At 43.0% G+C, this 23,005-nt stretch overlaps 1 protein-coding gene across 4 annotated transcripts in view; it reads left to right on the top strand.

Moving 5' to 3' along the window:
- The window catches only part of LOC110829738 (uncharacterized), a 210,207-nt gene that overhangs the window by 102,968 nt on the left and 84,234 nt on the right, over positions 1–23,005 (top strand). Inside the window, exon 1 of one of the 4 annotated variants that reach the window (XM_087344298.1) lies at positions 2,527–3,714. The exons of the other annotated variants lie outside the window; for them this stretch is intronic. Coding sequence (XP_087200424.1) covers positions 3,367–3,714 — 348 coding nt within the window. The 5' untranslated portion in view covers positions 2,527–3,366. Of the gene's footprint in view, positions 1–2,526; positions 3,715–23,005 lie in introns of those variants that run through there. 4 annotated transcript variants of the gene reach the window in all.

Genomic DNA, 23,005 nt, shown 5'->3' with positions numbered 1-23,005 from the left:
GAGAGAATGAGGAAAATCACGAAAATCTGAGGTTAGACATTCGTTCTTATAGCCGAGATTCGAAAAAAGACAAAGCAGGAACTTTGGATGAATTTGATGGAGCATTTTCAGAACCGTGTTTTTATCAGCCTAGTTTATATCTCGTAATCTCGAAATTATGAAGTTACTACCGGCAGGCAAAACCTCAATGTCTGAGCACCAGGTCACGACGAAGCCCTGATGTGAAGCCCCACACATACTTGGCCTGGACACTAGTTGCGCGTTCCGACCGATTTTAACCCCGGTAACTATTGGATAAGGGGCTGGCCGGTCACTTTCCTGAGTTGCTTTGTCTGACTTAACCATGAATCGTATAAAGCTTGAAAAGATGGTCGAAGTTCTTCGAGAAATATAAATTACTAAGGCGCTGCGCATGTCTGTCGCGTGCCTCCAGATGGCAGGCGCGCTCTGCTTATTGTTGAACAGAAGTACAGAGTTACCTGTCTTTACAAAGTCCCCCCACCCATGAATCGTGCACTATTTACTGAAATTATGAGGAATTAAAAGTGGTTCATTAGATCGCTGAACGCAACGTAAAGTAATGTATGAGGCTAATAATGTAATGTAAGGCCATCCAGAAGAAGACAGTCTTTTGTTCTAGTTACATTAATGGGTCACCAAGATACGGAGTTACGAACGGTTTTGGGTGCCACTTAAATTTATGTGATTCTGTTAATAATATATGAAAATTCAACTCCGCCGATATCAGAACCCGCCATTCGACACGAGCCTGAGCAAGTAAGGAGCAGTTTGTGTACTGTGCGATGTCAGCTGCGGGTTCTGTGTTACAGCTGACGCGTGGTACGACATTTCGGGAGACCCAGTTTATTGATTTTGAATTTAAAAACAAATTTGAAAGTGTCAGACTGAAGTCCCTTTAACATATGACAAAATGGCAAGACCATATTTACCTGCTTATTATTCTTTGTTTATTCTTTCTCTATTTATTTGATTACTTTCCTGACCTTTTCTCTCTTTGACTTTATTTCTCTCTGACCTCTGTCTGATTGTCTTTCTGTCTGTTGAAACGTTAAGACTATCGATTTCAGAAGACCTGTAAGTGTTGTGTCGGTTCGTTTGTCCCCTGACGTGAACGTAATGGACGCTGATTTGACTCCCAATGACCACCTTGCCGTTCTGATAATGTGATTTAAGCTGATAGTGGCTCATCGAGTCCCGTCTGTTATATTACCGCACTGACATGAGTCTGCCGAACATCGCTATCCTGAGCCAGATGAATCCAGTTCACACACTTACCCTCAGTTTCTTCAAGTGGTCTCTCCAGATCAGGTCTTCCGGCTAAAATTCTGTGTTCATTCTTTGTTTCCCCCACACTTTTAGTTTGTACGGTTGGATTATCGTTGCTGTGTATTCTATTATATGTGCTTAGATGCATCTCCACGAAATATTTCTCGTCCTGAATGCTGAAGGAGGGCAAAGTAGTCTTCTGCATCAGGTAACAAAAAACGAAAGGGATCTTCAGAAGGGGAGGACGAGGTCAGTTTATACGTGAATGTCTGGTGTGTGGTATTTACGTTTGGAAGTGGGTAAGTAGTGGAGAGGAATCTGAAACAAAAGATTGTGTTTTGTACAAAGTTCTCGCAGCGTGTGGCCGTGAAAAAGCAGTTGGTACAGATGCTGAGGTCTGGACGCATTCGCTTTCAGGTTTCGGAAAAACGTCCATATTCCGTAACAGTTTTAGTAATTAACACTCGACGCGGCTGACGCCAGAAGACTCAAGTTATACAGAAATGCTTTCCTTTGTCTCATGAAAATTAAATTTTAATAGATATTAAGCCTGGTGTTTAAACGAGTTCCGAGAGTAAAAAGTTCGAAATCATGACAAAGCACGGAACGTTTACATGTTTCCGAAATCGCATTCAGTCCCTTAATTGACTAGTCATGATCCATGGAAGTCCCCGGAGGCGTTCTGGCAGACATCAAGAAGAGCCCGCACGCTTCTAGCAGAGCACTTTGTCACCGAGAGCCCGCTGGTTCACCACCGCGATCACAAAAGTTTCACCACTGTAACAGAGCCAGGTGACTTCTGTAAATGACGACGTTCATTGTTACGTAATATCCGAACATTTGCTACTTACGTGAGTTGTCACTTGTTCTTTATTCGTAATAATAGTCGTGAAAAGCCGATAAATGTTCGATAAACGAAAAGTTTCAGATAAAATATTTTAAGTACAGCGCTTTTCTAAAATCTGATACGATCTGCTGAGCCTCTGCATTATGTTAATGAGCTGTTTCATTGGGCCCTGTCCGTCCGTACATGCCGAGACTGTAGTGTCGTGATGTGGGCATTAAGGATCCTCCAGCACCTGGAACCGTCCCTACTTACCTGGGCTACCCTCCCTGCCACACAGGGTTTGGTTTTTATTCTGAACCATTGTATGGCGTAGGGAGCCTCTGGGCGAGTGGTCGGGTGGGTTAGGTGGAGGGGGGGGAGGTGGTTATGAAGCCGGTCCGGTGACGAGGCCAGCCAGCAGTGTGTGTTCAGTCGGCCGAGAGAGGTTTCCGCGGAGTGTAGTTTGTATCATGGCTGCTGCGCGTGTTAAGTCAGGACGTGTTGTATGGTTTTGAAACATAAAACAATGGAAACTGTGAGGAAATGCAGACACGTGGTAACTAGAATGTGATGTGTGATATAGGAGTGAATCTGCAAATGCGTTAAGATTTAAGCAAGAAACTAAAACATGGGAGTGAAATGTAGGTCTGTGCAAGTGTGTTGACGTGTTTCGCCGCTTATAAATCGTGCTACATAAGCTGTTTTTTTTATGGCTGCTTCGAGTTTCACGTGTTGCGTTCTTGTAGCGTAAGAACAGAATAATTTGTGACTTTGACTTCTCACTACGGAAATATTAATTTGTTTGGATATTTTTGCGTAGAAGACGACAAGAAAATTTTTGTTCAAGGAACAGTGACAAATATTTGCGAGAGTGGTATCTGGTGACGGATCATTCGTTCTGATTCATATTGGTGATAACCAGTTGAAACGGGAGAAGTTCCTTTCCGTGTTCGACGTCCTAACCTCAAAGTCGTGACTTGTATTAGCAAGCGGAAACCATACTGATTTTCTGATGAATCCAAGCGAAATTAAAATAAAAACTATTACGTTTGCCATAGAGTGTCAATTGTGGTTCATTTGTGAGCTGTCTTCCGTTGTAAAGCATGTTAACTACCGCAGATCACAGCTGAAACTTGGTGCTGTTCCTCGAATATAATTGTAAAACAACCACAGTTCGGACTGCGTTGTGAAGTACTGCTGTTTTCCTAACTTTCCCTGTAGCTGACAGATGCTGTACGAACTGATAAGTCAGGATGTTCGGGAGCTTGGTCCATCGCCTGCAGTCTCTCAGTCCTCTGGCTTCGCCCGTCACGAGTCCAGTCAACTCGCCGAAAGCGTCACGACGTGGCTTCAAGAGCCCAAGACGGCCCCCAGCGGTGCGTCATAAGGAGGAATATCGCGAGGTGCAGTCTGATCCAGAGCTGGATGAAGCTGATACAGGCAAGAAGTTTTGTCGCGCAAGTCGCCACCTGCTGGACAAGCGAAAGAACAAGTTACGAGGCACCGAACCCAGGATTAACAATAACACGTGCGCAGGACGTTCTGGCTTTGCCCCGCTCCAGGGGTCCAAGTCGTTGGGTCGACTGGACGGGCTCAAAGAGGTAGGGAGGCTACGTCAGTAAGGAACAATTCACCAGTTCCAGAGGCTAGATGCTTCACAAAATAAGTAATGACGTTCTTCTGGATATGTATTACTTTTGACAGATGCATTTCTTGCAACTTTCTCCGCTTTGGGACAGTATTGTTTATTAAAACTTTGCCAAGCAATGCAATAACGGTGGACCTAGATAGCTTTTGCTGTATGGACGCGGCTAGCAACTAGATTATATCTGCTGCACATCTGGGACATCCTGCGCTTCTGATTGCAATTTTGCGTTAATTTAGAAACTAGGCTTCTGAGATTTCTTGGATCCTGCGCAAGTCTAATCTGTCGAGGGGCGTGGGTACGCGATTTGACGAGTCACTGAATCATTCGTGATTCTTTGAGGTCGTAGATTTCTGAGGGGAAAAGTACGTGATTACAAAGGAATCTCTGGTATACGTAGGAAACCACTAATACTTTATGACTGTTATCTATTGTGAAAGAAGAAAATTAGTGTGTCTAGATAAGATGTTTAAACCTTTTAGTAAATTTCTCCAGGTTCATATATTTCTCCATAATAAATTTGTCGTATGATCACGAGAATTGTGCTATTGCTACATGTCACTGGTATTAATTAATGATGAGTCTATTCGTGTTGTGAACACGCTCTTTGTACGTATTTCGATTGTTTTATTTCTCTGGAGCTTTGTTTTTTTATAAAGATAATCAACAAGCCCTTAAAAATGAGAGACCACAACAAGGCCTATTTGGGAAGGAGTAATGACATTTAAGAGCAGATTAAATTCGAGAATGGTTACTGCCACACAGTTTAGAACCTTTTGTCTTCCCCTACCTTTATAATAACGATTCTCTTGGGGGTAGGTAGAACATGCATTGAGGGGCTGAGAAGGATATTTAGACCTAACAGGGGAGAAGTGAACGGAGGATTAAAAAAAGGCACAAAATGTGGAACTTAATAATCTGTGCCCTTAATCAGAGATAAAATCATGGAAATGTAGTACTCATGGGAGAGATGTGAAATGCATACGAAATTTTTATGTACAAACCTAAAGGGAAGAGAAAACTGTGGAGACCTAGTTGTAGAGGGAGGATCCTTTCTACATGAAACTTAAAGAAATAGGGTGTGAAATGGATTCACCTGGCACAGGATAGGACCCAGTTATCTGCTCTTGTGATTACTGTAATGAACATTCAGGTTTTATAAATGGTGGGGATTATCCTCACCAGCTGAACGGTTGTCAGTGGTTCAGAAAGGGTTCTACGTGGAGTTACAAGAAAAGTCACGTCGGAAACAGTAATTTGCAATTAGAACCGAGTAATTAAACGAATCATTAGAATGTTTCGTTTTCTGTCCGCTACACGGAACCTGTCTTGTGGCGCTTTGTGTCTACAGCGTATTGTGCCAGCCTGTACCGTTCGTTCACATTCCGACACTATTACGTGTAAACAGACTGAAGATCCTGTCATCCCACACACGAGTAATGCAGATGACTCTACGAGGCGTGGAGATACGGCTTTGTGACACTGGATGTAGTTGAGTCAGCCACACGCTCCGACCGCCTTGTTCCGTGGTGGCCCTGTTTCTCTGCTCGGAATGGAACTCAGTTCCTCCAGGCTCGACTGAGACATTTAAAAATATGCCTGTTCTTTTGGGTTATTCTTACAGCACGGTGTTTCATTGCCCACTGCAGCCGTTTTGTCTGAGGTGTAAAGCCAGGCCACTGGCCCTTGGAGAAGGTACCCACGTGACCTTTCAGCAGTAGAAATGTTAATACAAGGAAATGGAAAAATTGATGTAAAAGTAAAGCTGTTTCACTGTACGCCATGTAGGCGTTTGGGGGGACTGGAGGTATAACTCCTCTCTTCCTTGACCTCGGCACTAGATGGGGGTGAGTGGTCAGCATCACGCCCCGGCCGGCTTTACCCCCGGGAAAGGACCCCGGTACTCATTGTAGAGGAGGCTGGGTGGGCCCCAGAGCCGGTCTGGACGCAGAGGCTAGAGGAAAAATCCTCTGCCCTCTTCGGGGATCAAACCCCAGTCGTCAAGTCCGTACCCAGGCACTATACCGACCGAGCTACGCCGACTACGGAAAGACTGATATCGGACATAAAATTGGGATGTCTTTTCTGATTCTGATTGTATGTAGTTTAAGGGACAGCCACTGGTTCGTAGAAAGCAAAACTGTTGCTGATTGTAGCGATAACCCACGCAGTAGGTAACAGCGAACAGAAAATACCCCTCACCTCGTATTTGCGTAATGACCAAATAAGACTAGAACAACTATTAGTCACTGTTGCAAATCTACGAACTTCATTGTGGATGCATAATGGAGTCCGAACATCGTATGTTTTAACTCCCAAATGCTGAACGGATCTAGATTAAATTTGATTTTGAGGAGCCTGTTCTAAACGTTGTGTGATGGATTTCATTTTGTACAGAGTAACTCTTTCATTTAGCATTGTTTGTTAGCGCAGACTGTACTTATCTAAAATTTTTAGTTTTAAACAAACTTTTTGAGAAGATCATAGTGACAGTGAGGAAGTTATCTGCCTTTTTGACTATTGATTGTTTATTACATTGCTCACAACAGCCCATCCCCTGAGCCGGATAAATACATTCCCCAGCCTGATTCCTTATTTCAATAGCTCCATTTTAATATTGTCATCTCATCTGTGCCTCTGTCTTCCTAGGATATCTTCCTTCAGTTTTTTCTGTCTGAAACCTTGTGTCCATATCTCGTCCTCCGCGATTTGATTGGCTGAGAATACGTGCAATTTACGAAGCTTCACATCGTGTATTTTTCTCCGTTTTTATGATACTTCCTCCCTCGTAGGTCCGTTTTCTGCCACTAATCTCTTCTGAAACGGCCATGATGTTCGTCCGGGAGAGAGACCAAGTTTCACACCCGTAGAACCTCACCGGCTTATGGAACGCGTTCATGCCACCAGACACAGAGCCGACGTGGTACTCACCCGCTGAGTGAAGTGGCCGATGCGGATCTCTAACCTGGGGATTGCCCAGGGTACACTAACCTTCCGAAAGTGAGCTCGCGAACATCCTTTCCGCAGACGGGATTCGAACTTTTGTTCTTGCGGCAAGTGGTAGGATACACTTTCGAAGATTTGAATTGTTTGTGTTGTTCTTGGATGCAGTTTCCAAGGCACTTAATCTGTGATTATTTCATTTCTTGCCGCGGATCTGCGCCCACTATTTACAGGAAAATGCTTCAAAAGGACACTTCAAAGAATATTGCTTTCAGTACAACATAAGCAATTTCCGCAAACTTGTATCTGTCATTTGACAGAACAAACCGACTTCAGACGAGACGAATGAGTTTTCTACACACCGTAGTAATGGTAACTGCAAGGACCCAGCTGCAGACGCTTTAAATATTTAATTACCCGGCAGAACACTGAGATTCTGAGGAACAATTAGTTACTGGTAGTCGGTATCTTTGCTTGTACGGTCTGTTGTTTTCAATTAGACCGCCATTCTGGTTTCTGAGAAGAAAGATAAGAAATGAAGAGCGAATCAGCCAACAGGAAAAAGATCAGATTCGTGTGAACCGGCTGGATTCCAGTTAAAGGTGGAAAACAGAATGGTGTTCACACGAAACGGGAACAAAGAAAGAAATACAGAAAGAAAGAAAGAAAGAAAGTAGTAGGATGTGTAGTAACACAACATGAAAGTTTACTTTTGACACTTACACTACTGTTTACATCGTTGAAATTAAGCGACAGGTGAACTTTTTCCTAACACGTTTTGTCTTCGCGCCATATTTCCCGCGTTCTACATCTCGTAATCTGAAGTCTGTGAGGATGATGGAAGTGGGGCAGCATCTCTACATGTTCATAACTTTGTACAATAAACGAGTACATGTGAAACTGCTGTAGCCTGTGGGAATTCGGCCTACTTTTCAACTCTGCAAACCAGCCTTGCCCTACACTCGTTATTACAGGCCTGTGAATGAAAGTCCCATCAGCACCAGTGACTTTCTCTTATTGAACTGAGTTGCTTGGTCATTGTTATAAGAACAATGGTCTTTCGGTTTGAAGGAGCTATCAGCTCGCGCGAAAAGATTCTGTAGCCTATGCTAGCCGTTACTTGAAACCACTTGATCGGTTGGAAGCCCTGTGCCAAAGCTTTGTGTATAAATGGCATACTTCCGTTATGTTTGTTGGACATTTTTTATGGTCCTTCGAAGGAATTTTTGAAATGGGTACGTAATAGGAAAATTATATCCTTACGCTCAGTGACTGCCGTAGTAAAGTAATTCGGTAAATTTTTGTATTGGATGCATATGTTACCGGCAATGTACAGAATGCCTAAAGTCAGTAGACAAAGTATGAAATAAGTCTAATGTTAATATTGTTTGGTTGTGTAAATTAAAATTAATCAAATTCGATTCGGTAAGCTGTCAAGATAGAGGTTGTACAAGATAGTCGCGAAAACACCAAGCTACTGAATCTGAACATAACAATAATTTTGAGAATTAAAAAATTGTTTTAAATACTAACCTAACCTAACCTAATCTAACCTAACAAAAGTTTTGAAAACTAAAAAAAGTTTTATAAAAGTTTTGCGAATATAAAAGATAAAATTAAACTGTATAAATCGTATTATAGAAACGTCTTTGTTACATACTTTGCCTAAAGAATCTGAGGCAGTTTATAAAATTCCTAGGTATTCTATAGAATACCTAGGCAAAGTATAAAATAAACTGTTACTTTCATACATTGCCTAAAAGTTCTAGGTATTTTAAAAACTGCCTGGGCATTCCGTAGAATGCCTGAATTTCATACTTTGCCTACTGACTTTAGGCATTCTATATATTACCTAGGTATTCTCTACATTACCGGATTTCATAGTTTTCTGGTAACACATATACTGAATTTTATTCTGAATTTAATTTCGGTTTGTAACCCCTAGCTGGGCTTCAGATTCGTAAGGGTGGTCGAGAAGTAGAGACCAGAAGAGAAAACCATGCTGACTGTACTTTGTATTGGTCACTGGTTATGGTCAATTTCTACTCATACAAATCTCGTAACTCGTAAGTACACTTAGATCTGGTCATCTGTGACCCTTGTTTACGTTTTCGCAGCCTTTGGAGTGCTAGATTTAACGTGAATGTCCATCTGCATGCATGCATAGTTTTGTTTGATTTCACAAGTGACTATTCTGTAATAGTTGAAGTTACGGCATCCAAAATCCCCCCCCCCCCTCCTCAAAATACCGTCAGTGCTCAGAATAGTCACAGGAATGGGTCTCGTTGAACCACAATTCGCGTTACAGGTTTTGATGAACGTTGAAACGGCTACACAGATTTATGTGAAGATTTCAATGTAAGATTTTATGAAAATCCATCGACAACGTTCCGAGTCATTAGGTGTTGACAGACGGACGTTGATAAAGATGATAGTTGTCAACATCATTCCACTTTTTATACCCAGTAGTTGTGTGCTGTTGTAGGATCACCAGGACCTGCAGTTCAGTCAAAAAACGCCTTTTTGTTCTTTTTTGTATGATCCTCTGTCAGGTAAAGACCTTGGAAGGGTTAGATCACCCATCCATGGAGTCTTACCAAATGTTAAAATAGTTTCAGAAGTTAATTCTGAATTCGAACAGGCCAGAGGGCTACGCCCTTTAATGCCAGAAGAAGTTGAATGAAAAAGTAGAATTTTATTAACGAGTATGTCGCCTAACCCTTTGGTAATGCATGGAGACGCACAGGTAATTGTAAATTTTTTTTTCGAACGAAACAAGTCGTGTTCAATTTTGAGGGCCCCGAACTGGCAGTCTTGAGACTGAAAACCTATGAACATAAACTTGGCATTATTACTTCTGGAGTTTTGCTGTAGAATATTGGGTTCTGCTGTTCCTCTAATTGACCGACAGAACATTCATCTGACTTGCTTTCACGGCACATCTGTCAGCATTGACTCGACCTTCTAACAAGTGGTCGAATCTGTGGCGATTTGCAATGTGCGGTCATCGGCTTTCTCTCGTCATCTGGGTTGGCCTCTGTTTCTTGTAATGCGTGCTGCAAACCGAAACCTTCATATTCTTGTATGAATAGAACCAGTAGATGATACGTATGAATGAGATTGGACGTTACCCTATGGTTTTACACTTTTAATTACTTTATGTGGATATTTTATACAAGAGCCTCCTATTCTGCGCTGAGGGCTACTTTTGCCCAAACTCCGTGTCCTTAGTTCTTACAGCCAAACACCCAGAAAGTAGCCTTTGCAGATTTTTCCTTGCTGAACGCGACGAACGCTCGCCTGTGATTGCAGCAATCAGCCACGTCTTGTGTTGCCACGGTAACGCTTTTCAAGAATCTGCCACTGCTCGATGTTTAAAGGCCGCGGGCCAGGATAAAAACATGATTTGTTGTGAGGGCTAATAATGGGACGCTTATATACGTCGTGATCTGCCCGGACGGCTTCTGAGCTTTATCTGTATAATTTATATATTGTCCACGTGCTGTGGTACATAGAATAACTACAGCTGTTATTTAGCGAAGATAATGTGCAGTTGGTTTCGTCCCAAAATATAGATTGGACTAGTTCAATTCTGCTGGAAGCTACCGACGAAAATGTCGTTATTAACAGGCATTAGTTTAATTCTAGAGGCTATTCTACTGTTGTGATTTTTTAATTCGTAGCTTGGCATTGCGAAGTACTGGGTCTTGAAATTCATGCGGTTTCGAAGAATACGCAGGTTTTGAGGCATTTTAAAGCACAAAACAACATCGTGTACGCTCGAAACATGTAGCCCAAGTACCTTTTGGTTTAATGGCGGTAATTACCGAACCACTAGCACCGAGCATATGGAATTTGGTATAATACAGATCATACACACGGCTGTTTCAAATTATTAAATACTGTTTGCAAATATGGCTACGATGCGAAACTTTAAGATTATATCTGAGAAATTTAAGGAGTTTGGAATGAGTATAATTTAGGAAATATGAACGGAAATGGGCGAATAAATGGTGTATTTGCGAATTAACAAGTCTTGTTGGCGTTATCACAAATATTGAAGCAGATTGAATAACATTAGGATTTATAAATTCTTCTCGAAACTTCTTGTAATACTCTCTTCTCATCCCATTGCTTTCCAGAAGTTTTCCCCAGAAACTTCTCTGCATTCTTCTTTGTCTTATCCTGCGTCTACCTACTTTCGTTCACACCTCTGTACTGTGTGAACGAATTTCAGCGTTGCTTTCACTCATTAATATGGAATATAACTGAGAAAATGTGTGGATTTTGTCGCAAAATATAGCAAGGGGCCTGTGTTACGGAATGAAACGACTGTACACGAAACACGAGCTTTTATAGTTTCAGCATATATCGAGCAGAATTTTAAAGATGAAGTTGTGAGAGGCAGAAAGTGGAGAATGTGAAGATGTTACGAGTGGAAACATCTGACAACATCCGGCTGGCGGTATTTGTGGCGCGATCAGCTTGATCTTGGCGATATGATTCTGGTTTCATTATCTCAGGGTTTCAAACTTGGATCTGACTGACGAAATATGAAAAACTTTGAGAAACGTAAAAGGAGATTATTTTGTTGTGCGAGAAATGAAATAACATGGAAATGGAGGAAATTGTGAAGAGTTAGAATTAACAGGGCGGTAAATTTGTCGTTGTGTGGTAAATAATTTTGGTCATAAAAGCTACAGGAGAGAGAGATAGCAGTTGCGCTGCCGGAACGGGTTGATCCATCGCCCCCAGCGAGGCCGTCGCCAGAACTCAAGAGTACCGTTGCTCCGCGGAGCATTGGGTCACGGGGAGAACTAAGACATGTTTCATATCATACCAACTGTTCGTGGAATCATCTTCTGCCTCTCGGTTTGAATCTGTGGAACAGCTTCGGGATTCATTTTTCAGACACTGTCCAGATGTCGCAACAGAGTTTGTTTTGATAGTTCACTGTCGCACTGTTACTGTTTCAGTTCGATGAACTTTGTAAACTAACTCTCTGGGTAGAATCTGTAATGCAGAGACTGTGTTCAGGCCTGTTTGAATTTGAGTCGCATCTTGACTGTCCATTAGTTCCAGCAACTTTAGTCTTCTGTCAGGCTTACTTGATGCTGTGTATTAGACGTATGCTCTTACGTGTGTTTCTTCAGGTGCATATGTAGCTGTGTCTTCGTTTAGCCAGTACAGTGAGTCTGCGCTGTTGAGCAAAGCTTTTTATCTGCGCCATCTGACAGGAATCTTTTAACGCAGCGATTTGTAGGGGCAGACCCTACCAACAATCAGATTGTCACAATCATGCCCAAAATTACACTTTATATGTTTTCGTTTACACGTAATTTATTTAGGCTGTGATGATCTTTTGATCATACTTCCATAGGTTCAAGTAAGGTTTCTTTATGAACAACAAACCGACAGATGTAAACGTACGTTATTTGCATGGTTTGTAGTTGAAATGCAATGGACATTTGCTTGCCTGTCTCATATTTGGGTTGCTGGCAGTTGAACTAATATCTTCTTTGGTGTCGAGCACTTTGATATGGGGGTATTCGGTTCGAATCTCGAACGGCTTACCATCTGTCCCCACAGATTTCCCTTGCCTTCTCGCCAGTCCTTGTTACATGTACACCTTGTTCACTGAGAAATGTACACTCCATTTTATTCGGAAAGCAGGAAGTGAAGAGAGAACTCTGAAGACGCGCGGATGGGAGTATAATATTAAAACGGATGTTAGGCCTTAAGCTGTACGGAAGATTTAGACTGGACTCAGCTGGATATGGATTGGGTATGCTTTAGGGATCTTGCGAGCACGGTAATGAACTTTTGGGGTTTATAAGATTTGAGGAATTTCTTGGCTAACTAAGCGACTGTGAGCTTTCAAGGCGTGGAGTTAACTATACCCTCATGTGTGTATGGATCTGTCAGAGAAGGCACTGCATTAAACAACGCAGTTCTCACTGTATTTGTTCGATGGCCTCTTCTCGCTTTACGTTCGATAAGACTCGATAAGCAACCCGCACAGCAGCAGATGGACTTCCGTCGCAATGGGATTCGTCAGCAGTAAAACGCAAAGTGGGAGGAAGTAGCGCTGTTGATTCTGTCGTTATGCAATTGCACAGTTTAATTTAACTGCATGTAACAGGGACAGTTTCCTGTTACACAGACTTTTTTGCGACTACTCATACGTATGCTGATTTCGTAATACCATGGCGTGTTATAAAATGCAATACCCTCCCACAGATCAACTAAGAAACGCATGGAAAATTCCTCTTAATACATCTTCCTATCTCTCAGTTTTTTCATGTATTTTTAACGCTGGATTCCCTCCCTCCTCTGCGTTCATTACTCGTAGGAGTGGGTTACAGTTTGAACCAATCCCCGACCTAGAACTTTTTGTCCTGATTTTCTGTTTTATAAGGAAAGACAGGCCCATGGTTTAATCATTATGTGTGAATGTCCACCCGTCTCCCCGCTCTTAAGTTTTGAACTAATTCATGCAGTTTCATGCTGCTAGAGGTCACTTCAGCATCGTATTTTCAGTTCCTACGAGCGTTCACCGTGCCTCAGATGTAAGAGCCGCACCAGAGCCCTCTTTCATGTTTGTTCCTTAAACTCTGTGTGGCAGTAGGTATTCGAAAAATGTCCCAGTTTTTGTTCGTTTCTTTGTAGAATGTTTAGTTGCAGCAACAGAATGTCGGCAAAGCTGGTCTTCGGTTTGATGGCGACATCTAGTGTTTTATTGGAGCTGTGTATGGGAAGTTTTGTGTGGACGTCGACCGTAAACTTCCCGGCGCATTGCCCGTAAGATGTTTTCGTATGTTAATAATCGAAAACACGAGGCCACCAGTGAGCTGAAAAATCTGGAATAATGGAAGAAATGCGTTCTCACTGTCGCTCTGTGTAGAAGCGGGCCGAGCTGCATGTGATTTGTTATATAAAAATTTGTGTCCTTCAGAATTTTGTGTCTTCATGGGGGAGTCAGAGCTACCGTGTTTAACTTTTATATCCGTTTTTCTTGGTTTTAATGTTGTGTGGATTAACGCACTGTTGCTCCAAGATGGTGATTAGGTTTTTTATTTACGTACGGTGCGATTATTTGTTTATATTTAGTGAATAATTTAATTAACGGGGCTCCTTATTATGCAGTTTCTTCCACGTTTACGTGTTGCGCAAGTGCTGATGTTCTAAGCTGTGTTGTTTCAAGCACACTAGGTCTCTTTGGAGACGTCTAGTCGCTCTGCTGTGCCTGTTCGGATGTGGTGAAGCGAAATGCAGCTGAACTTGCGAGTCCTGAGGAATGTAGTGATATCTGGCGCCCGATATGAAGTGCGAACTCGCTAAGTTGCGAGATGAGATGAGATGAGGTGTGTAAGCAGTGGACCGGCAACTTGCGACGTGTAACGGTTGTCTCAGTGTGGGCAGGTGGATGACCTGCATTGTGTCCCTCCCACCCACCCAGGGGACCTTGGCATGTCACTGCAAGAAATAGCGATGCGCAATGAACATTAGGCTTTACATGATTAGATCGGTCGGTATAATGTCCTGCATCAGAAGACCGGAGTTTGAATTCCGGTCGGAGCAGGGATTTCTGTCTTTGCCACAGCTGAATCTAGGTCGGCTCTGGTTACTAGAATTCTCTCGGTATAGATAAAACTGGCGGAACTTGAAGCCGACCATCCCTGTCTACTGCCGAGGGTGAGAATGCTTGTCGGTGTAAGTAACCTCACTTGTTCAGTGCGTGAATATGGCGATGAACTGTCGGGTTTCGTGAGCAGCTGTGGACTGTTCCAGCTTGCGCCCTTGGGATTTTAAAGATGGTGTCACCTGGGTTGTTCTACCAGACTACACGACTCAAGAATCGGGAAGACGAACGTTTCAATTAAAAATTGTGCATGTGAATAAAGTTTTCCCATTTCGTTTGATGAGGCGCTTCAGAGAGAAGTAGATTCGATTACGAAGTTAAAAAGGAATCTGTACATACCAAAATAAAAGTTTCCTCAACATCTTTTAGTTCAGACTACTACTGTATCGTTTTATTAAAATCCGTTGGTTTTCCCAGACTCCGGACATTCCCTCTTTATTGCGCGTTCATTTCATGTGATTTGTGAAAATAGCAGTTTTATTACAGCAACTAATAGAACATTGCAACTAGGCGTCGTGTTTGGTGTGGTGATCAAGGTCAAGGAGTGTTAAAATATGGTGACGAAGCGACGCCTGTAGGTTATGTTTCTTTCACTTCACACTGCTTACTGCACATGCGTAAGAAACCAATTCGTGTATGCGAAGTTCCGGTTGCCTCTCGGCGCTGTTTTAGCCGCAGGGAGTCGCAGTCAGACCTCTCGTGTGGATAAGTGCCGCCCCTCGGGCGGAAGGAACAACACGTTCCCACGTTTCACCCCCCCTTCCTCTCTTGACCTTCTTCATGTTCCGGTAGGGTTCCTCACCACTCCCCTACGGTTACACCTGTTTTTGTTACGCGTCCCGCCAAACAGACCTGCGTGTTCGAGTTCTGCTTTCTGCTGATGGTTTGCGACAAATATGTTAGGCCTTGGCAGTTTCAGCCTGATGTTATTCCTGCATGCGTTCTTCACGTCGAAAAACGACCACTCTATCAGCTATTTAGTTAACAGGCTCCATGGAGCAGAGCCCTTCTCAAGAAGCTCATTGTTTGTCGTCTTTTATGGAACTTGTAGGCCATTACGTGTTTATAAGAGCCTACACCGTCCCTGTCCTGAGTCAGATTAATCTAATCCACCCCCCTCCAACCATATTTTCCTAAGTAATTTAAATATTATCCTCCCATGTGTGTCTTCCTTTTCTGAGGAGTATGTCTTATCTGACTTTGTAACAAATGTTTGTCCAACGTTCCCCTATCCCGCATGAGCGCCACATGCCCCGCCCTGCTAATCCTCGTTCTAATAATACTTGGTGAGGAGTACAAATTACGAAGCTCCTCACTATACTGTTTTCTCCGTGCTCCTATCACTTCATGCCCCTTAGGTCCAAATATTCCCCCCAGAATCCGGTTCTCATACATCCTAGTTCATTCTTCCCTCAACGTGAGAGATCAGGTTTCACACTTTCCCAGAACACTATATAAAATTATAGTTTTGTATGTTTTAAATATTACGTTTTTATGAAACAGAAGCAAATACTGAAATAGACCGATCTGCATGGTAAGAAGCATCCCTTAATCTCGACCTACAAACAAATGTTTATTTAGTGACTCTCAGAAGATGGCTGTCGTCTGGGATATTGTGCTGAGTAGTCTGGAAGAAATTGACTGACGTTTCAAAAATACGTTCTGCCTGTCATCATCGACTTGATGATGGAGGCAGTAAACAGTAAAGACTAGTCTGCATGGCGCAGCACCCTAGAAGACAGCCATCTTCATATTTATCGCCTTAAAGATTTGAAATCACACAACGACTGATTGTGAACTGCATAGTGCGTAAACTGTGAATGAAGAAATCGTTTTTGACAAGGTACTGTTTGCGCTGATTCCAGCAAAACCATGAATTTCCTGTTCATACGAAACGTGGATTAGCAGTTGTGTTTATGACATGTCAGTTTGTATAGGTGCAGCACTTTTATCCATTACAGACTCCTGGCAAGTTGTAATATTACACCAGTGTTGCTGGGACATGGAAATGTCCCACTATCGCCATGTTGGTACTGTAAAGAAAGGAATAAAAATTAAAAAAATAAAAACAAAGCAAGGCATGACCTCCACAGCGAGGGAGTTATTTGATAAGTTGTTGAGGGATGATGGTTGCCACGACTGTGTGTAGAGTTTACTCTGGTTTATGATGCGGACTGAGGCTTCAATCTGGAGAACCGAAGTGTTGTGTGTGTACAGTTACACATTTAGCGATGCGAGAAATGATCAGGGCTACGATTATAGAAGTTTATGAGGAAGTCGAACATGTTTCTGTTCTTGGGGGAGTCAGATCGAGATGATTACGATGGGTTGGTCGTGTTGCAAGGTTGGATCCAGAAGTACCGCTTGGCTGTTTATATACTTTTATGTTCTTGTGCATTGCCTGAAAGCGTTGAAGTTCAAGTGTATGAAGTGGGTGGGGCATTGAAGAGCCTCGTAATTTTTATTTGCTCTTTATATGATTTCATTAGGATCATGGGATGGGTGAGACAGTGGGACTTGCAGCATAGCACGTGTGTGCTGAAGAGGAACGCCTTCCGCGTACTGCTTGTATCATAATTCGTGTTGATGTTTTTATCTCAGATTCTGTAACCTGACTGTGACTGATATCCTGATCTTGAATTACAGAATCTCTGTCGAATTGTCATATGTCTTGTTAGTGGCTGGCGGTCCGTTTCGATTCCCGGCCATCTTGACTGATTTTCTTATGGTTTTAGTCGGTCCCTGAAGGGAAATAAATGCTGGTATGTCAGTTACATTAAAGCAGGCCACGGCCACTTCCTTTCACATTCTTCAGAACTCGCGCAAGTAGTTTCGTAAGCCAGGAGACAAACGAACCGAGCTCGCGTCGTGTTTGTCTTGTAGGAGGGACAGAAGTCGAGTTAGCATCGCCGTGCTAACGACAGGCGCATTACAGGCGCGTGTATTTGCTTGCTGGTGATAAAGCAGAACAACGAGCTCTGTTCAGCAATGGGCCTCCTCGCTTCAGCGACATTACCCCTCATTTCGTATGGTTGTGAAACTTAGTCTTTTACCCCAAGGGAAGAACGTAGGTTCAACATTGAGTAATTCCTTTATATGTACTCTCCACCAAGTGTTAAGATGCGACGGGCGAGGCATGTAGCGCTCGTGAGAGAAATTAGAAGTGCCTGTAACATTTTGCTTGTGAAATCTCAAAGGAAGACATCACTTTGGAATTATAAGCGTGGATTAAAGTTTATCTTCGAACATGAACGCGTCGACTGGATTAAATTGCCTCAAGTGATTGCTTTTGTGGTTACGGCGATGAGCTCTCGAATTCCATAGACTAAACACCAACTATATAATTATTAGATTTTCAAGTCAGGAGCTTTTAGTTTGTTGTTAACAGAGTCGTGTTTTTTTCCGGATTGTTTCTTAAACACCCTCCGGAAATCAAACACTAAGACGGGGCAAGTCCAAGACGTTCATCTGTTCAGCTGAAGGGTCTGCCAGTTTCTTCTGATCTTGTCTTAACATGTGACGTGGGATCACACACCAGACACGGGCAGCGCTGCATGCAAGCAACCTAATAATGATTATGAGTGGTAGGCATACTAAGCGGTTCAGACGAAACAGATCAACGATTGATCAGATCTTTTGCATTCGTCAGATACTAGAGAAAAAATGGGAGTTCGGTGGGACTGTACATCAGTTATTTATAGATTTCAAAAAAGCCTATGACTCTGTGAAGAGAGAAGTGCTATATAATATTCTTATTGAATTTGGTATACCAAAGAAGCTAGTGGGTCTAATAAAAATGTGCTTAAATGAAACCTGCAGCAAAATTCGAGTAGGTAAATATGTATCTGAGACATTCCTCATCAAGAACGGTCTAAAACAAGGAGATGCTTTGTCTCCCTTGCTCTTTAACTTTGCGCTAGAATACGCCATCAGGAAGGTCCAAGGTAGGCAGGAGGGTTTGCAATTGAACGGGACACATCAGCTATTGGCATATGCTGATGATGTTAATTTATTGGGGGACGATATAAATACAATAAAGAGGAACGCGGAAGTTTTACTAGAGGCTGGTAGACAAGTGGGGCTGGAAGTAAATTCAGAAAAAACTAAGTACATGTTAGTATCTCGTCATCAGAAGACAGGCGGGCAAAATTATCTTAGGGTAGCTAATAAATCCTTTGAAAGGGTTACAAAGTTCAAATATTTGGGAACAACAATAACAAATCAAAATGATACTTGTGAGGAAGTTAGGAGGAGACTAAATTCCGGAAATGCTTGCTACTTCTCAGTCCAAAATATTTTGTCTTCCCGTCTGATTTCTAAGAACCTGAAAATTAAAGTATACAAAACAATAATCTTGCCTGTTGTTTTGTATGGGTGCGAAACATGGTCTCTCACTCAGAGGGAGGAACACAGATTGCAGGTGTTTGAGAATCGGGTGTTGAGGAGGATATTTGGGCCTAAGAGGGAAGACGATGGGGCGTGGAGAAAACTGCACAATGACGAGCTTAAAAATCTGTACTGCTCCCCCAGTATTGTGAGGGTGATTAAGTCGAGAAGAGTGAGATGGGCGGGACATGTAGCGCGCATGGATGGGACAAGAGGTGTGCACCGGGTACTGGTTGGGAAACCTGAAGGGAAGAGACCGCTGGGGAGACCTAGACGTAGATGGGAGGATAATCTCAGGCGGGATCTATGGGAGATAGGAGTTGAAGGAAACTGGATGTTGTTGGCCCAGGACAGGGTCCGGTGGAGGGCTTTGGTTAATTCGGTGATGAACCTTCGGGTTCGGTAAGCCATCTAGTTAGTTAGTTAGTTAGTTAGGCATACTAAGCCTCAGTCCCGCGCTCGTCCTGAAATCGAGTGTTCGTCGCTCTGCTCTATGGCGGTGCCCAGCGGGTAGCAGCAGTCAAATCGCTGTGCTAGGCCCTCTGTATGCAGACTCGTTATTTATGCTGTCTCGTATGTGTTTGCTACACGGTTTGACCTTTTAGAAGCTATGAACGAGATAAATCGTTCACTACTTAATCTTCAGTTAATATCACTGGGAATAAATTCATATGTCTTCTCTTGACAGTTGAAACTAGCCATTTTTTATTCTCCGGCAATGGAATATAAAAAAGTAGACAGGGATGATGTGTAAGGGTATTAATAAATTATTTGTAAAATTTAGGTTTTTATGGCAATGTAAGTATAAATGGTGGTCTTCTGGATTTTGACCGTAATTTTCCGGTATCAAAGGCGGCCGTACATTATTATTGTTATTCTTGTCTGGACTATCGCCTTGTTGATTGTCTCGTGGCTTTATGTTTGTACCAATTTTCACGAAAATAGTTAATTTATCGTCTTTAACGTTTACTTTCAAAATTCAAGCAAGAGGTGGTTGGAATGACTTGGTGTTCTGACAGCGAATACTGCAGTAGTGTTAAATGTGCTTCTTCGTTAGTTTAGTGGAGCCGCTCAGTAGACGCTGAGTGCGGCCTGTCTTTTGCAGTGTCTGTGCGCTTTTCCGTTCCGCCCAGGGTTTGAACTCGTGTCTTCAGCAGCGGTATCGCTGGTAACCATGAACTCATTGAAGCATGTCGAAGATTTCTTTCTTGTTTTATTTCTTGTATTGTCTCCAAAACAAATACGACGTCGGTTTATTACATACAGCGTGCTGTAGCTGTTAACCGTTTACACTGTTGAGTGTGAACAACAGGATTATGAAATTAATTATTTTGTTTTAATTTATCGGTCTCTTACACTGTGAACTAACATCAAAGGCGAGGCGTGAGGATCAAACACGTCTTAGTATAGGCAAAAGAGGTAGTTCTCTCTTGCAGACGACCAGAATACTGGCTAAGCTTAAGATAATATCGGCAGAACCTTATAAATGTTCTTGCGTCCTGGCGTTGCGTTCCGATTCAGCCATTTCCTGAATTCATGTTAAGACATCAACAACTACGAGTATGTTCACATCCAGCATTTCCCACATAGTAGAATAATGAGAATCGTAGGTCAGCTTGATTGATTCGGGGGAATTTTTATGCGATACCCTGTATATAAGTGGCTCTGAACCAGACGGGAAGAACTGGCCAATTACAAAGCGAAACGAAAAAGAGGAAAATGGACGCTCCGTGGCCGCCGGTGCATTGAACACAACTCGGATATCGGAAGGTTCTGTGCAGTGCACAGTGCCCACTGTATCCGGTTGACGAAACGGACCGAGTTTGTTGGCAGCGGACTGCTTTGTACGCAGCCAGAGAGCTTTGTTATCTGCATTTCGTTTTATATATTCACTTAAATCGAAAAAGTTTGACATGAATTTGCATGTTTTTTGTGGCTGTTTTAAAGGAAATTTAGAGCCTTTGGGTTTTATATTGACCGACACAAATTTGACTTTCAATGTGCGTTCCCAGTGCCAGATTTCATTGACATCTTTCTGCCAGTTTCGTTTATGAAGCATACAGGCGGACAGTTACAACTCTGTCATGCGTTCACTTGCATGCACTGTCTGAAAATAACACGATAGGCTTGTTGAGACAGTGTTAGTACTGTTTGGATTAGTTTTGATTGCTAATTATAGTGCCATTTTTCATGCGTCATCTTACTTTTAATTGCACTCGCACCAACCTCAGATAAGATAAGACCCAATTCTGAACTTCTATTTCTTCATCTGTAGGACTGATTAAATGCGAGTGCCTTCACTGGCAGTTAGAAGTGCAGTGTGTGTGTGTGAAGTTTTCTTGATCTCAGCACGATTACCTCAGGTCCATCAGTGCACTAGACGCCAATTTCCTTTCAGAAGGGACCCGGTCCGAGTGTGGGGCTGAGTACCATCTTCCACGACTCATGATTGTCGTCATACCCTCCCTGTAAGAGCGCCTTCAAGTATGTCCAATCGCTTAATCCCATAAACCTCTGCAGTTCCAGCTGTTAAACCGCCGCTAAATGTCCTCACTTCAAGGGATTGGGGTTGCGGAATGAACCCCGTTTATTGCGCCGAGTGTAGCCACAGATTTCCATCCTTGCCTTTCATTTCCGGACTGTTGCCGCCCCCTCACTTTAGCTGCGCACCGGAGCTTGCTTCCGGAAACTGCATAAAGCCGCGTGACGTCATCACATGGGATGTTGCAATACGAACATAATGGAGTCGCTTGAATCTGCTGTCCGTATCAAGAGGATAAATTACGTAGCTCGTACGACGTGCTGGTCACGTCCGGACATCCTGACTTGGGTAAGTCGTTTGAGAATTAACAGACTTGTTATTGTAATCGACTTCACTGTGAATACGTCTGATCAAATCAAGAAGAGCGAGGTTTTGGGGGAAAATTAAAAATGCATACAAAATTTTGATAGAAAAAACTATAGTCAAGAGACCGGTTTGGAAATCAGGTAAGATTTCGCTTTAGATATGCAGAATGTGAAGAGGTAAGTTTAATGCGTGTGACTCAAGATGGAATCTAGTGGCGGGCTGTTGTGAACACGATAATGAAACTTTATTTTCATAAAAGGTGGGGGGGGGGGGGACTTCTTGGCCAAAGCAATTGTAACCACCTAGAAAGGGAGCTTCCACCATATTCTGAACAGTCTGAAGGCGTAGTGCTACGGTGTTGCATCCCCCAGGGGCTGTTGTAATAATGAGGATCAGGTCTGCCGCTCCTGCACACAGAATTTAAATACGAGGTTTTTTCGGTGACGCAATGCCTCTGCAGTTTCATTAGCTGCTGCCTGCGCCATGTGTGCGTTTGGGGTTGTCGGTGTAAATCCCAACGCATTCCCACGCCGTTGCAAGGCGTTGTTATTGCAAATACAGGTCAGTACATGCGTTACGGTTGTGTTCTTGTAGGAAGGCGTGTTCTAACCCCTATCAAAGCTATAACCGCCAACAGTGGATGGAAATGAGTAGTTGGCTTCGTGTTCCGGCTGCTTTACACCATGAATCTCAGCGGGGCTAATTGGTTGGGCCCCTGATCCACTCTGGATGTGGCAGCAAAGAGAAAAACTAGTGTTGTGCTGCTGGGATTTGAACCGTGGAAGTGTGAGGCAGTGCAGCGGCAACTGGCCCATGCAGCAGCAGTGACTGAGTTGTGGGACCTCACGTGTTCCGCCTTTGACATTTGTGTTGCTTTGCTGTTACCACGGGCCCCCTCCTGAGTGGCAGTTAATTGTTCCACCTGCTCACAGCACGGACATGCAACCCTGCCCGTCGTTCAGAAACTGACTCAGTCTCTGTGCGTAGTGGAAAGTTAAAAATTTTGCAGAGTTGCCACTTTATGACAAAATTTACCTGAAGATGTGATGTGTCCAGTATTTTGTATGGAATATGCACGTGTCCGGTTTCCATTGCTGTGTGTTGGATTCGACTCCAGTGCTGGAAAAATTTTCGGAATTTTTTTTTGTGACGAAATATTGGTTGATCGGTTGATTCTGCTTTCCTCACGGGACATTTACCACACGTGTTTTCCCCTATTTTCCGCTTTGGAGCCTTCCTGCTCCGTTTTACAGCTAACGGGGGGGGGGGGGGGGTAAAGTGGACAGAGCGTGAGGCTAACAACTAACTTTCGTTTAATGCCGAATTTAATTAATTGATTTTACCCCCACTTCCACACCCGTGTTCTTGGCGTGGGACTTAAGTCACAAGGAGATTTTGCCTTCACGTGTAGTCAGATTTTAGCTTGGA

Source organism: Zootermopsis nevadensis, unplaced genomic scaffold (assembly GCF_977971745.1).
Source record: "Zootermopsis nevadensis isolate Lab colony 2312 unplaced genomic scaffold, Znev_1.0 Znev_ptg000007l, whole genome shotgun sequence".
Lineage (NCBI taxonomy): Eukaryota > Metazoa > Arthropoda > Insecta > Blattodea > Termopsidae > Zootermopsis > Zootermopsis nevadensis.
This window is presented reverse-complemented; position numbering and strand designations above follow the sequence as displayed.